Source organism: Gymnoscopelus microlampas (assembly GCF_963454915.1).
Source record: "Gymnoscopelus microlampas genome assembly, chromosome: 18".
Classification (NCBI taxonomy): Eukaryota; Metazoa; Chordata; class Actinopteri; order Myctophiformes; family Myctophidae; genus Gymnoscopelus; species Gymnoscopelus microlampas.
This window is the reverse complement of record NC_139955.1, coordinates 23,708,188-23,724,470: the sequence shown is the minus strand read 5'-3', so window position 1 is coordinate 23,724,470 and position 16,283 is coordinate 23,708,188. Positions and strand designations below refer to the sequence as shown.

The 16,283-nt window shown below is 41.6% G+C and overlaps 2 protein-coding genes across 5 annotated transcripts; one reads left to right on the top strand and one right to left on the bottom strand.

Moving 5' to 3' along the window:
• Positions 1 to 427: 427 nt before the first annotated feature.
• ubxn1 (UBX domain protein 1) lies at positions 428 to 6,414 on the top strand. Its single transcript, XM_084041915.1, has 10 exons — positions 428 to 471; positions 1,063 to 1,127; positions 1,279 to 1,332; positions 1,573 to 1,694; positions 2,317 to 2,410; positions 2,625 to 2,816; positions 2,950 to 3,001; positions 3,132 to 3,251; positions 3,554 to 3,737; positions 4,040 to 6,414. The coding sequence occupies exons 2-10, from the start codon at positions 1,069 to 1,071 to the stop codon at positions 4,078 to 4,080; spliced, it is 918 nt and encodes a 305-aa protein (XP_083898041.1). The 5' UTR covers positions 428 to 471; positions 1,063 to 1,068; the 3' UTR covers positions 4,081 to 6,414.
• Positions 6,415 to 6,669: 255 nt separating this feature from the next.
• Positions 6,670 to 15,921, bottom strand: LOC311034158 (pre-mRNA-processing factor 39). 4 transcript variants are annotated; one of them, XM_084041912.1, is made up of 15 exons: positions 15,848 to 15,921; positions 14,129 to 14,367; positions 13,765 to 13,890; positions 13,418 to 13,536; positions 12,814 to 12,981; positions 12,370 to 12,550; positions 12,055 to 12,159; positions 11,455 to 11,587; positions 10,998 to 11,143; positions 10,580 to 10,706; positions 9,548 to 9,819; positions 9,122 to 9,306; positions 8,626 to 8,700; positions 8,020 to 8,197; positions 6,670 to 7,647 (listed from the first exon to the last, which is right to left on the bottom strand). In XM_084041912.1, exons 1-15 carry the CDS (start codon positions 15,909 to 15,911, stop codon positions 7,576 to 7,578), a joined length of 2,190 nt encoding a protein of 729 aa, XP_083898038.1. In that variant the 5' UTR covers positions 15,912 to 15,921; the 3' UTR covers positions 6,670 to 7,575. The 4 variants fall into 4 exon arrangements, with proteins under 4 accessions (XP_083898038.1, XP_083898037.1, XP_083898039.1 ...); XM_084041911.1 differs by having other exon boundaries at positions 10,998 to 11,185; positions 11,470 to 11,587; XM_084041913.1 differs by having other exon boundaries at positions 10,998 to 11,149; positions 11,470 to 11,587.
• Between the last annotated feature and the right edge of the window lie 362 nt (positions 15,922 to 16,283).

The window sequence follows — 16,283 nt, the reverse complement described above, 5'->3', positions numbered from 1 at the left end:
TATTTTGGGCTTGTTTCTAACGTTTAGTTGCTTATTTTGGGCTTGTTTCTAAAGTGTAGTTTCTTATTTTGGGCGTTCTGTAATGTTGTTTTAAACCAGTTGTTTGTATCAGTGGTTCTCAAACATTTTTCTTGACAAATTAATATGTATTTGTCCGCGGACCCCCCCATCTGAAAATATTTTGTGCCAGGGGCCCCCGTAACAGATTTGTGTTGTTAAAATGTTTCAAAGATATTCCACATTTGTCACTTTTTTCAAGATTCTTTTAGAAAATAGCAGATCTCCAAGCTCACAACCCGTCTTGTAGATAGGCTATTTTCAAATGCTGCTCATGTGGCCTTCTTTTGTGCTTGTTTTCATAGACCCGGTTGCTTATCTCTCTCACACAACCTGGCAACACTGCTTTGGACCTATGGTTGTCTGATCTAACTGGGCTTCCGTACAGTGGAAGGCGGTGTGTTGTTGACTGATGTGAGTAGCTAAAACGTTGTCTAAGACCAGCATGATGAAACATTAAAACATTCAATTATTGATTTATGTGTGTTTTGCATGTTTTACATGTTTTACATGTTTAAAACAACAGAGAAGACTTAAGTTGTGCTCCTGCTTTTGAACAGGGCTAGTAGCAGGAGAGATTTGTTAGCTTGACTGATAATAATGAACGTTAGCCACAGAGAAGCTAATTTTAGGTTCTCTGCCTTGGTAGTTACCTATTCATATTAAGTTATTAAAAATAACTCTAGCAAGTTAGACACCGCCAGCATTAGTAAACATTCTGTCAGAGAATGGTTTCAGTTGTACAGTGGTTACATGAATGTGTTGTGGTTACAATAGTTCTTCTGCTGTGTGGTGGGCTATGCTAAACAAAAAGCAATGTGCTGATGTTCTCCAAATCATGTCCATGTCCAAAATAGACCAAGATGCTGGCTTGGTATATTATGATCTTATCGCCTAAATCAAGATGTATGTCTCTGTCTCTACACAATTTAGTTATATTTGCTACATATGGGTTGCTGGAAAACTAAGGTAATTCAATTATTTCCTGTACAATCTGTTTTTCAGCCAAAGATGGAAGAACAAACAACACTAGAGACCTTGTTGGAGATGGGCTTTGAGAGAAACAGAGCGTGAGTGACACAGACATTGATATTTGTATTTATGATGTTATAATTGGAGCGAAACTAAAATAACTACTAATACTCAGAGCAGGAATAACACCTACAGGCCATGTACGGAGGGAGAATTTTGAGTCTCGAGTGTTTCTGTTGATGTTTACAGGGAGAAGGCAGTGGCAAACACAGGGAACCAGGGTATCGAACGAGCCATGGACTGGTGAGTCTGCCACAGTCTTCTCAGGAACACGCATTACTGTCCATTGAATTGCCGAGATTGACCTCATAGCTCCTTTTTCAGCTTCCTGCATTCCCTCTCTGTCCTCTCTATCTCCCTTGCAACATTTACCCGTCTGTCCTCCTTGTCTCTCTAATTGATAGAGGCTTGTGGTAATAATTCAACCACGATGGTCTTTAAAACGATTCGAATCTCTCCTCTGTAATACACATTCCTCCTTAGGTTAATGGAGCATGAGAATGACGCAGATGTCGATGAGCCCTACGTTCCTCCTGTCCTTGGGGGTGCAGCCCCAGACAGTCAGCCCAGCACAGCACAGCCCACAGTAGCAGACACAGCTGAAGGCAAGTGGTCCACCAGCAAGAGATGATGTCGGCCAGCATCTAATACAACTTGCTTAACGGAGTAGTTCACCCCAGAAATTACTTATTTTCCATCAATTACACACCCCATGAAGTCTTGAGTTAATGGAGATTTTTTTGTTTTTGTCACATTCCTAGGTCAATAATTTGATGACCAGTCTATCCGGTAGGAGACTCAAAGAGCCACCCGGTCATGATCAAATTATTGGCTTAGGAATGCGACAAAAAAACAAAAAATCTCCATGAATACAAGGCTTCATGGCGTGTGTAATTGATAGAAAATAAGTATTTTTTTTGGTGACCTACTCCTTTTAATGTTTTCCTGTAAAACATAAGCTTGGTGGTTGCTTTTTCTCTCTCACTCTCACTCTCACTCTCACTCTCTCTCTCTCCCTTTCTCTCTCTCTCTCTCTCTCTCTCTGAGACTTAGAGGATTTTGTGCATGTCGTGAGTGGGTGGCATGTGAGAGTAGATAGTTTTGCTTAAGGTATGCTCAGCTTTTTCCCTTTGGAGACATTAAGTGAGATGTATTAAAACAGGACAACAGTTATTTTCCCTTTTTTTCTCCCTCTCACACACATGCACACATTTATTTTGGTTTCAGGGACAGAGGATATAGACATGACCGACATGGTGCAGGAGGAAGGGGGTACCAGGCGGCCAATGACAGAGGATGAGAAACGTGACCAGGTCAAAAGGTCAGAGTGCACTTCAGTATATTCGCCTCACAGTTCCATTGATTCCCCTTTTAACAGCCTTTATTGTATAAAACGCAGAAAAGTTGTATTGAAGCATCCCTATTACTTGTAAAGCCTGTGTCATATAAGCAAGCACCTTTTAAAGCCTGTGTCATATAAGCATTATGTCTTGCATTTGTGTCTGGTCACACGCACAAACATGCATGTACTTCAGGCTAGAGGAGCTCATGCGAGTGAAACAAGCGGAGCGGAGAGAGAGGGAGCGGGCGGAGGAGGTGGAGAGGGAGAAGCAGCGGAGGAAGCACGGCCAGGAGCTGCTGCAGATTAAACAGAAGCTGCAGGATGATGAGATGAAGAAGCTGGCTGACCTGCGGCGGAGAGAGAAGATGGAGGACAAGCTTGCCAAGTAAGACTGAGATCAATGCGTCTCTCAACCACAGTATTTTCTACTCCTACTCTGCCATGATCTGTTATTTAAATACCTGTGAACTGCCCCGATGATGGTCCTAACCGTCACCGAATGACTTTCTTCCCATCAGGCAACGGGTGAAAGAGAAGATAGCGCGTGACCGAGAGGAGCGGGCGCAGAAGGTACCGCTCTCTAATCCGCCGTTATTTGTTAATGTTATTTGATGTTAGTAATGTAGGACATCGAATTTATACCGGTTGTTAGCTTCATTCCTTTTCAGTACTCTGTTCACTCCCTCCCCTGTCCTTTCAGTTTGGTGGTGGATCTTCCAGTGCTGCTATATCTCCCCCTCCCGCTGAGCCCAACCCAGTATCACCCACCAGTGTGGGCCCTCCGCCTACCAAGAAGGAATACGATGAGTGCAGGATACAGGTACAGGCACTCTCAGACACATCCATGCTTTCATTCGTTATTGCTGGAGGACTTTAGAGTGAAGTCCGTCATCCCTAGGGTTTCAGCATATTTCAATGTAAGGCAAAGGGACAACGAACATATCACCACATCCATGCTTTGAGAATATTGGAGTTTGAGGCAGGAATTGGCCAGCCATTTTGCTCTTACATAACACTCGGATATGACGTTAAGTGAAAATGGCTACTCTGCTTGTAATGCAACTGCAACTGCACACCACCACAACCATACCCAACTGCTACTGTACACATATTACCTCACAGGTACGTCTACTTGACGGCTCGGCCGTCACAGCGGTCTTCAAGGCCCAGGAGCCACTGGCGGCGGTACGTGTTTACATCCAGATGAACACGTCCTGGCCTGAGGGCCAGGATTTCACCCTGATTTCGCCCTACCCCCGCCATGTCTACACCGACCTGGACATGGAGAAGCCCCTCAAAGAGCTGGGTGAGTGCAGGGCTTGGTAGAGAAGGCACATTAGGTGTTAGTTCTCCTGTTTTTAGATTTAGGAAAGACCTGTGTCAAATACTAGTTGGACTGGTTGTGTTTGTAAAAAGAAAAGAAAAATGGCACGGGTCTAAAGATGCAAACTTAAATAAATACTGTTGCTGCCTGTGCACACAATGAAATTCAAAGGGGCTTTATTGGCATGAGAAAACATACATTTACATTGCCAATGCAACCACACGTCGATCCAGATCCTGATGCCCTTCAACTGGCCATTTCTAATTTCTTCTCTTTTGCTTCAGGTTTGGTGCCTTCAGCTGTGCTGGTTGTAACCAAAAAGTGAGAGGAGTAGCTGCTCTGTGAGCCTACCTCACCACTACTTCAAAATAAGAGACCCCAGAGATGAACAGGAGAGAAGAACTGTCCCAGGAGGGGGCCCCACTTTGCAGGATCATTCCATTAGCCAGTTAGCTGTACCTACGGTAGTTTAAAGAGCTGGGCTGTGTTCAGATTGCATGAAACTGTCTTTCCCTCATACTGTTAAATATCTGCAAAGAAAAACAGTCTTGGATAAATAAAACATAATTGGGATTTTTGAGACAACGGAACACGGCCTGTACGCTTAAGTTTAGTTTATACTTAATCAAATGACCAAGTCGCTTGACAAACGTTACCTATTTTCAACTTCAATTAGGTTCAAATCTTTATTTCTTCAGTTTAAAATAAGTCACTTTTGTCAAGCGCCACAGTCGTGTGACGACATATACATTAAGACCTTAGCCTGAGTGTCTGGACGGATAGGATGCAAGTTGCAAGGTTTTTAATTTTGTGTGGTGAACTACATGGAGTGACTTTCTTAATAACACGTAGTTCAGTTAATATTTTCTGAAGTTTGCTGGCTATTGACTGATCATGCTTTGAGGAGCACCCCCATGACACCAACAGAACAAATAAAAATAAGCAATGACTATGATCTTAAAGGACCATACCAGTTTTACTACCCGTCACTGTCAACATGAGCCACATTCAGGGGTGTCAAACTAATTTCAGGTTGTAGGCTCGATTGGTCAAAATGTGAATTTTGGGTGGGCCAGATAAATTTGTCTGTGCATGTGTGCTTCCAACAAAGTTGTATTATTCGGTCACAACACAATTGGGTAACATTCTTAGCCTATTGATTTCAAGTCTAGCACTGGACAGGAATGTGCATACAGTTTTATTTGCATTTCATACAGGAGCTTTCTGCTGGCAGTGTCTAAGCATCCAACGGCCTGTTAAGTGAGTGTCTGCATGGTGCTATATGGCTATAATCAGAAGCCTACAGTAAACATTTTGGCCTAATATGTAGCAGTTAATCACTATCCTATTTTGAAACTCAGGTGACAGTTTTGTCTAAATTAAATCCATTTTGTGGGATTTCCTCTGTCAAGGTGGTAGTGTGCAACCTTGAAAGCAAAGAGAAATTACGTGCGCATTTTGGCACAGCTTCCCACCATATGTACCTATAGTACTATATGTCAATTTTAAGTAGGCTTCAGGTGGGCTCTGTAAAACATGAACGAGTAGCCTAATTGAAAGCACATTTAAGCACAGCCTCAACCATTAGATTTCAGTCTGGGAGGGTAGACTGTAAAACGTTTAAGACAAAAAGCATGAAATTGCCAATGGTCAAGTCACTTGGCTGCAATAAAATTGATCAATTGACAACTCTGATTATCACATATTCCCAGTTGAGCTTCATGAGTTATGTCTGATTATGGAGAAGGCAATGCATTACTTCACTGTCTTTTAATTCCGTGGATCCCAAACGTTTTAGCCTGACACCCAAAAGAGACATTTTATGTCTCCCTGTGTCCCAAAGTAGTGAAAATAGCTAATCTACAAGCGTTGTGAGCTTGTAGATTGGCATTTTCACTACAAAAAAAATATTTTAGAACAAATTGTAAAAGAAAAAAGTATATTTACTCACCCATTTAATTGGCTGTAAAAAAACCTGTAAGGTCTCCGATTCTCCCTGGTGATTTTCAGTGCAGTGCTGGTTGGGACCCCTTCACCAGCCTGAGGTTTGACACCCTTGGTTAACATAGACCTCAACCATTTTTACCAAAATTGCTTTATTTCTTAGATACCATTTTTGTTTACATTTTGTCCATACTGTACAATAAACCTTACAGAATATACCTGAACATTTCTGTCAATGTTAGCCAAAACTAACCATCATTAAATCCCTCTTAAAGCTAAAATGTTTGTTCGAATGCAGCACATTTTTTGAGGTGTATCGATACATCAATGTGCAAACTTGAATGTCTTGCATTAAGAGTTATACAGTCATTTTAGATCAAAATAAGCATGGTGTACCTATACCTAGCAACTTTAAGTCTTGTTTACCACATCGTTTCAACATGAATGGCAGTAAATGACTTAAATGTCTCTTTTGGTGCCAATTGCTAGAAGTCATTAAACTGTTATGGTCCTTTAACCTAAACCTTACATGGCACTGTAGCAAAGAGACTTAACTGATTGGTTTTGAAGGGGCCTTAACCGTAGTCCTGTTTTAGACCTTTCTGTGACAAACTACTTTGCCAGTTTTTTTTTTTTTACAAGTTGAAATAAATGGACAGATTGAAGTATACATGATCATAGAACCTACTTAAAATAAAACTTTGACTTGGAGAAATGTCTGGGCTGTTTACTACCACATGTATTCTGTATGCATAAGGGCAATACTTTAAGCTGCTGCACATAACTCCATGTAAGTCATGTCAATATAATACTGTTCTATTTTACAAACATTTTTATTAAACATAGGAGCAAGAGGCAAGTAAATTCAAATATTAAAATTATTACCAGGCATTTACAGTGTAGTTGAATTGATTTGTTTCCCGTGCCTTTTGTTCCACTGGATTCACTGAAACAGAATCAGTGGAATGAGTGATGTTGACAATTATATTGTTTAACAAGCTGTGTAGCCACAATACCAACAAAATACAGAAAATGCTTTTCTAACCTGTTTTAAAAAAATCCTGTGTAGACATGGCATAGTGGAGTATTTTTTCTTGTCAGGCTCACTGCTGTAGCTCAACATTTAACCAGAACGGAGTAACTTTTAAGCTGCAAAGATTTGAGCATTGGATTGCGCACAAACATTGACAAAATGCACAACACACTCTACCATGACACACTATAAAAAACCTTTATATACATTAGAAAAACAACTAGCCTACTTCATGGAATGATGCAAGATGCCAACCACACGCAATATTGTCATTTGTATGGTTGAGTAATGTGGACAGCTTAAAATGAGGGCAAAGGTGCTGACTTCCTACTAGAGTAGATCATACAAAAATATCTTTCATTAAAACCTGTGGACAGGAAGCAACTCTCTACCAAAACACCAAAGTGCTAAGATTATCTCTGTTCAGTTGAACTCCAATGATTGAAGATGAACCTAATGCAAAGATGCATTGGGGAAGCAGGCTCAAGTTGGTACACATTTTTAACAACAATGCTGTGTCTGGACAAGATGCTTGCATTTTTTTCTCCCCAAGTAACCACTTTTCTTCAGAATGAAAATGAACAGTGAACAGACAGGACATGTAATGTAAGTTCTCCGTTTCAGTCCCCCTCCCCTTTTCCCCCACAAATCCACATCAGTGAGGTAATCGCAGGGAAGGTCAAAGATGTAAAAGAAAAGCTGCAACCATGCTTTTTAGCAGCATTTGAATGAAGACCAGAAAGACTCAGTGGTTCAGTTGATTGGTTGGTCCTTTTGGAGGTAATCTTGGGTGAACTTCCTTACTGTAGCCTGTTTGTGTCAGTCTTTGCCCTCCCCCTCCCCTTAGCTCGGAGGATAATAGCCTTGGTTGTAATTCCAGGTGTTTTGGTACCCATAGCTGCCGTACTGGGGTTGCTGGAAGAAGAGGGAAATTACACTATGAAATCGACAATCTCAATATCAGCAACATAGAATAAGTGAAGGTATTCCAGGCATTTATGTCCATTTACTTGCAATTTAAATTATTTCAAAATGCCCTTTCGATTTGAAAGTACTGCAATAAACCACTGATTCCAGACAATGTCAAGTAATCAGGTGGTGTGATAAAACACAAATATGTTTGATGTGTTTTTTGGTTCTGAAGTCCATTCAAATTTCCAAATTGTTCATTAGTGACTACTCATAATTTACCTGCAGTATTTTCTATGCCAGACATTTAGTATTTAGTTATCTCAGTTATTTCCACTGGTGTCAATAGTTCTGCCAGTGCAGTAGTGTCTCCCATACCTGGTACCAGCTGCTATATGCGCCGTAGCCTGCAGCCTGGGTGCTCACGTCGGCACCAATCATAGATGGAGGAGGCGTGGTTATGGGGACATGTGGCATGGTAGGCGGGGCTTGCGGGGTCACAGGGACAGCTGAACCGTCATCTGCTTTGATCATCTTCTCTGGATCCTCACTGTCACTGTCAATTAATCATGGAATCAGGCAACATTTTTTTATCTATTCTTGCAACAATTTTTTTTAAATCAAAAACATTACATTTCCAGTTTATATGAATGATCTATCTTTAACTAACATGAACTTGAAGGACTCAAATTGCTTGTGGACTTAATTTAAAACTTATTTTCAGCTAAAACAAAAAATGTAACAGCTAAAAATAACATCATTTTCCATCAAAAATACTTGGCAAATCAATGCAAGCACTGCATGCTTTTGTCATGACTGGAGAGGACATAAATTATTAAGTTGGGGAAACCAAACCATGTGTGCTATCCATCAACCATGGAAACCAAATTGTTACACTGACTTTGTTATGTCCTCTCCAGTCAGTCATCCCCTCTCACCCGTTCTCTGCTCCTCTCTTCTTCCCACCCAGTCATCCCCTCTCACCCGTTCTCTGCTCCTCTCTTCTTCCCACCCAGCTCCTTCAACAGTTTCTGGTGTTCCTCATAAATGGACAGCACACTGGAGAGGAGAGACACAGAGGCAATGTTAAACACACCTCTTGGATTAACAAGGCAAAGTATTGCAGGGCAATCTATAGTCCCCCACTGGACCAAGCACTGATTGTGATTGGATTTTCAGGGTCACACAATCCTGCAGTTGGTAAACTACACACTGCCTTCCGTAGATGTAACCATACAGGTTTGGCTATCCCAGACCTGAGAAATGCTACGGACAATATCTACTGATAATATCTCAAATGGACATAAGGACGGACAAACATAACCATTTGTCCATTTGGGATATTATCTGGAGATGATATTCAAAAAAAGAATGATTGCTATTTCCCATAGGGAAGCGTATTACTGAATCCTATATTAAAATTGGCTCAAGACTGGCGTTGATGACTTAGGCTAGATGTTATACTTTTATAAATGCTGACCTCTGGATAGAGTTTCCGTAGTCCTCTGCGTACTGCAGCCCCCTTTGGGAGAACAGGATCTTGGTGCGTGGAGGGAGAGGCGCGGACAGTGCCCGCATCACACACTCCTGCACTCCCTCGGCAGAGCCCCGCAGTTCCCCTGACACCTCCAGTTCCAACAGGTTCATGTGCAGTTTACCGTTGTCCTGGTGCAGGGAGACATGGAACAGTAAAGATAATAGTAAAGAATAATTTTGTCTGAGGTGAAAGAGAAGAGGACATTCCTTTGAGGTAGTGACCAAATGTGGACTCTTTCTGTTATGACTTACTGTCTGATAACACTGCTGGAATTTCAAATGAGCCAATATTGATTTTTATTGTTTTATTCTAGCAGTTTAAAAAATACTTTGTGTGTGTGTGCGCTCGCTCGCATGGGCATTTACTCACTGGACTGATTTCCAGGGCTTCCTGTAGAACTCCTCGGGCTTTGCATGGGTTTCTGCCTAGCTTCAGCAGCAGGCGTGCTAGCTTGATGGAGTAGAAGGCATGGAGTGAAGGGTTGTCTATAGACTGGGTCACAGCATCCCGCAACAAGGCTTCTGATTCATCCAAGCGGCCTGCACGTCTCTCCAAGCCGGCCCTGCGGAGTCGAACAACAGCTAATCCCGGCAGGGCTGTCTCTAGGGCCTCCAGTACTCGCCGAGCCTCAGTCAAGTCACCTGATGGAGAAAGACATTTACATTCATTATTAGATTATCCAGGATAAACCCATTTTTATTTCCAAAATGATAAACCTGTATTGAACGAGGTTCTAATAATGATACTAATTAGATTGAACTTCCACAAACTAATAATGCTTGATGTATATTTTAAGCTAAATGTATCATGTAAAATATTTTTGCGGGAACACCAATGTAGTTTAATTTAGTAAAAATGTGTTGTTGTGATATTTCAGTGAATCTCTAATCAAATTAAATAATCCATTACAACCCTGTTTGTAGACATGCCATGTGGTATCTGTTTTGAGGTTAGCACATGGAGGACTAAAATTGTGGAAAATAACCCTAACCTAATCCTCATGGTTTAGTCCCCAAAGTGGAGAGAAATCAAATCACTTTGTGGTATCTCTTTGATGATTTACTCAGAATCATTCCACAACCAACCTCAGTGACAGGATGTCATACAAAGCCTTTCAAAGATTTTTCTTGACAATTGGCGGTGAGTGCCCTCTTGTGGACATAACGTTACTGACCAATTCTGACATTACGAGCATTATGTGCATCATTCTATGCAAAACATAACCAAATACAAATTTCACATGTAATTTCTGAACTCAGATAGCCCTAGTTTCTACGTTAGATTGAAAATGAGGGCCAGTGAAACGACCCGAGTGAGGAAGGTGAGAATGGAAAAATGAGAATGAGGTGAAATTTGGCTTGTGTGTGTGTGTGTTGGATTTGTATGTGCATGTTCTCTTACCATGCCTCTCCTCAAAGGCTGCCCACTGCATGTGAATGGTGTGTTTGTTTATCAGGTGTATCTCACAGGCTCGTCTGAACACAGCACGAGCCTCTTCCAAACTTCTTGCCTCCAGGTAATGCACATACTGAGGAACACATAGAAACACATAATTAGTTGGACATACATAGTCAAAACAGATACGCACACATTAATTCCGCTTACATTCACTGAGGTCTTTAAAGAAACATGCTGCAAATATACCTATCACACCATCATAACCATAAATGAAAAGCATTTGAAATAATACATTATTTTATAAATGTAGATCCATTAAATTACAAAATGAATCAAAATAAACACAAGTTAAGGACAGGAAATAAAAACAAATAGGAATGAAATAAATTAACAATTAACAAACTCGCACACTTTGACTTACCTTTGTCCAGAACTCCTCGTAAAGTGCGCAGGCAATCAGGCAGCGCTCAAACAGGATGCGAACTCTCTTATCATCAGAGGAACCTTGTGATTCCTCTTCACCCTGGGATTTGACCTCTGATCCTTCCTCTACTTCCTGGTTGGGCTCTAGCTCTAGGATGAGAAGAGCCGTGTCATCATCAAAGATGATGCCATCAGATGTAAAATAGAACCATGAATATGTGAGAGGATAATTATTCACATTATGCTTTGATGGCTACCACAGTCTTTTAGTATTGTGTCTGTCGATTGAATAATTTGAATGTAGTTCAGTTGCAAATGCAAAATTTGAACTGGCTGAAGAGCATTGGCAATGACTAAATTGGTGAGAAAAAACTATTTAAAAAAAAGAAGAAATCATTCAATAAAATCTATCCATCATGGTGGATTAGTCAATATAGCATAATACCCAGCATTACTTTTCATTGCAGTACCTTCGTTGGGGTCCTTTGTGTCCTTGTTCAGTTGAGAAATTTCCCAGTCCAGGTAGGAGTGCCAGGCTCGAAGCTGGGCTCGATCCAGAGGCTTGACATGGAAGTACGGCCGCTTGATCTACAGGCAGGACAGGAGATAGTGATGGAGAGAGAAGGGAGCAGGTAAGGAAAAGACATGGATGAAAAGGAAGGTAGAGTGAACAGAGGAAATAAATAATTTGCATCTACACTTTCTTGTTTGTCGACTCTTAATGCTAGTTATGCTATTTAGATACATGTACATTTGCAGAGCTACTAAGTATGCTATTTAGATGTTACTCTTTAGCACATACTTGTTTTCTTGGCACTCCATTTCCTCAACAGCTTACCCTGTTGTTGGTTGACAAAGATTCATGGCACCAACTGACCTTGTACTCTGCAAGTTGCTGTTGATATCTGCTAAATGCATAAATTACAAAACCAGGCAGAGACCAGATAGCCGCTAGAAAGGGAGAACTGTTAGTGGCTGGTAGTGGCAGTGGAGTGAAAAGGGGAGGGAGAGAGAGAGCGAGAGAGAGCGCGAGAAACTAGGCAACCATGACTCACGCTGTCTTCATAATGCCACCTCTTGCGGACCTCTCCCTCGTTCTGCTGGTAGACCTTGTCCCTTAGAGTCAGAACCTGCTCTCTTATCTTCTGTATCAGCTCCTCCTGAATAAACAAGGCTTTTATAAGCACTTAAAAATCCAACATTTTGTTACATTTATTAATTAAACACAAAGATTATTACAGTGATGGCAAAGAATGCAGATATTCATCCGGGAATCGAAATCACGGTCAACATATTAACTGATAGAGCCACCAGGGCATCCAGGGAGTACTGTTAATTAATCCCAGAGTACAGGGTTATTTGTTACTCACAGAGTCTTTGCCTTCGGGGGTGGCGGGCTCCTCCTCACCCGGTGGCCTCTCCTCCTCTTCCTCCTGGGCCTGCTCAGCACGCTCCGCCTTCTGGCTCTGACGGCACATAACTCTCAGCTCTGTATACTCTTCTGGGGGAAGGACCTCCTTGGGCTCGTAGTTGTTCAGGTGTGCCTTAAACCTGACAGGTGTGGGGTTGGGAGGAGGGGTCAAAGAGAGAGAGGGAAGGAAGGGGTGTGTAGAAAGGAGAGAGGGGGATACATGGGAAGTAGAAAGGAAAATAAGTTTGGATGTGGATAAGGAGAATCCATAAACATTAGTTTTATGATTGGTTGTATTTATTAGTGATCTTTCTGGCTCCCGAGGACAATGAAAATGGTCACCTTGATGCCATGCCACGATGATCGAATGTGTAAAATAAAATCATGTGCACAAACGGCTTACTTGTCGTAGTGGCTGCTGTAAAGCTGGGTCGGGACCTGAAGGACTCTGTCGAGAACCGCCGCAGCAGCCTTCATGTCTCCCTGTTCCTTCTCCCATTCCATATAAAGGTCCCACAGACGGTCTGAGTGGAAGTCCACCCCCGCCGCTATCACCGCATCCTCAAACACACTGAAATAAAGGAAAGCTGCTTACAACCACTTAAGCCCTATTCAATACTTGGTCATACAATGGTGTCATGCTAAAGTAGACAAGGTATCTGATCTACAAGTTCACAACGCATCGCAATGCAACACATCGTGAGCTTGTATATGCTATTTTTGAAATTTGGGGAGATTTATTAAGATTTCATCACATCATAATATCGTTTCTATGAAAGGACTTTCAGGGAGTTTTTAAGATGGGTGGTAGCTTAAGAAAACATTTATCCAAGGGCAATTTGCCCTTGGATAAATCAGACAATGATCGTGGATAATTAGTTTACAAGACAGCTTGTGAATGAGATTCTGCCACCGCTAAATATTTTATTATTTTATAATTCACTTACAGCTTGTGTTGGTTTTTCATGGAACTATATTTTAAATAAATGAGAAATATGTGTCTGTACCCTCGGATGCGTTTGGGTGACTCGGGAAGGTTCATGTCCAATGTGCCCAGCAATAAATTGATGTAGTGGATCCACAGATCTACACTCAGAGGAATAGCCTGCAGGCCCTGCACACACACCTGTAATAGCACACACATGTGACATACATGTGAATACCGATCTTTCACACAAAAACCATACTTGCGAATACTGATGTTCTAAAAATATATATATACACACAAGAGACCAGCAGAGACCTGTTTCAAATACAAAAAACATTCAGTGATTTGCTGTTTTCTAGTCATCACCCCAATTAATTGCATCAGTCTAAACAAGCAATGGTATTTTAACACTATGCTCCTCCTTACCTCCTCTGCTTTGTTGTTGTAACCTGCACGCCTCTCCAAGTCAGCATATTTCTTCCAGTACCCATAGCAGAGAGGATAGCGTGCCAGGAAGGCTGTCAGTGCTCTGCGCGATGCTGTGAGGTGACTCTGTGGACAGGGGAAAAGCTAATAATTATCTTTGCCTATATAGCTTAGTCTCAAGCCTGTATGCAAAAGCTCCATTTATAGACAGGACAGTCAGGTACTACACATACATTAAATACTTACAGGTAGGTAACCTATTGACAGAAGTACTGATAAGTAACCAATACGGAAGCAATTCATGATCATTTTGTACTTTTGAATGTGTAACCCACAGTCAATACGCCATCATCCACGTACATACCTCTTGTTCACAGTACTGCAGTAGGTCAGTCCAACTGGAGAAGTCCTGGGGGTGTTCGTTGGCAGCCTTCCAGAGACGCTCAAAATCCACAGGAAGATCTCCCTCTTCATCCTCTGTTGCAGGGGCAATGGAGTAGGATGCGTTATCGGGGGCGACCTCGGGGACCTCGCCTCCGCCGCCACCGTTCTCTTCCGACATCTCTGTCAGAGGAGGCACAGGGTTCTCACTGGTCTCCATGGCTGACAGAGTTAGTGGAAATTAAACAAAATTGGTTAAATAGCCTACATTGGATTGACAGTGTTTTCAAGAAAAATGTTAACCTCCCCCTCCTCCTGCCTGTCAAACACAAAATCACACATAGACCCCCTCCCACCCAAACTCATATTGAACACATGCCATGCACACTGGCACATGACATGACACCTTGCATATCGAGACTGCACACACAAAACATATGCACACACTGTGCACTTGTACATTACATACATATCTACTTACACGTAAACTAGATACACTGCACAGCGCGCAGCTATTTAGAAGTAAGAAGCATGCACACAGTACCTTCAAGCACCTCAAAAGTGTGTTAAGACTAATGTACTGTATATACCTCGACTTTCTTGTACCTTTTGAGCTGTGTACACAGCACCTTCAAGTGTGCTGTTTTTTTTTGTCTCTTTGTTATTGCTGCTACAAAAGGTTAAGAAACCAGCAAATAACTTTACTCAAAGATAAACATTACAAAACTTGAGTTTTTAAGTTCCGTCTTAAAGCTGAGAAATAGCCAACTAATTATAACTGATTGATTAGTTATACTTTCCTAAACTATTACATCTGAGAAACATTTTTTTTTTAATGGTATTCAGTGCATTAGACCAGTGGTTCTCAAAGTTGATTCCATGGTCTAAATTGACCCTTACAATTCTGTAATTCATTGGTTCCATTCGTAGACTGCCAAGAGTTAAGGGGAGACCTTGAAATGTAAAAGTTTGAGAACCATTGCATTATACTGTAGCATGAGCATAGTCATATACATGCATGGAATGACACTTGTGGGACCATCACTGTGTGATTTGTATGGACTACTAATGCAGAGGCTGGTTTGATGAACAAGGCTCCGGTTTAATGGATATTGCTGCAACGGTATTTGCACATAGCAAATTGTATTAGAAAGTACCTCCGTGGAGTAGTTCACTCAAAAAAATATTTTTTTTCTATCCACACACATTCACACCCCATGAAGCCTTGAATTCATGTTTTTGTCGCATTCCTGAGCCGATCATTTGATAGAAATGTCATTCTTTGGGTTAACTATTCAAGTGATGTTTAGTAACTAGGGACATGCACTTCCAGCTGTTTGTAGCTCACTCTACCACTGAGCCTGGCAGAGGAGTCGTGGCCATTCATGTGTCATGGAGAGCACCACTCACTCATCTCCTTGTTAAACCTACACAATTCTTCCTCTCACGTTTGCACATAAGGTATATCTGGATAAATATGTTGGTAATGGTCCTAAATAAGGCTACGCGTACATGAGCTCATGAACATCTCACACACATAGCCTAGCTTAGCTGATGTTAGCCATGGCTAGCATGGCTGAATGTTTGAATGAAAACACCGTTGAGGGAAACAAAAAACTACAGAAACGTGAGCGAAAGCAACTTGTGAAACGTTAAACACGAGTCCTGCGTTCATGCAACTGAATGCATTACATCAACTAACCTGGAGAATCTTCCCCAAGTTCCCCGTTGCCACTCAGATCTTCTGAACCTTCAGTCGCCGCCATGATCGACCAATGTCGCTACGTCGACGTCACTGAAAGGCGACGAGTGGCGTTGCCAGATTCTGTGAGAGAAACGAGCAACCAGGGTCTAGGAAAACAAGCCCAAAATAAGTGAGCCACATGATGAGCACGTTAAACAATGAACATATACCGGCTATTTGAAAATAGGTAGCTGATCTACAAGCTCACAACGCGTCGCATCGCTTGTAGATCTGCTACATCACATAAAATCTTCGGGGGAAAAGGGCAAAATTTGGAATATTTTAACGCAAACGTAATATAAAATGTTTTGATGGGTGGGGGACGGGACAAATAGGCTACATATTAATTTGGGTGTCATTGACATGAAAATGTTTGAGAACCACTGTTTTAAAC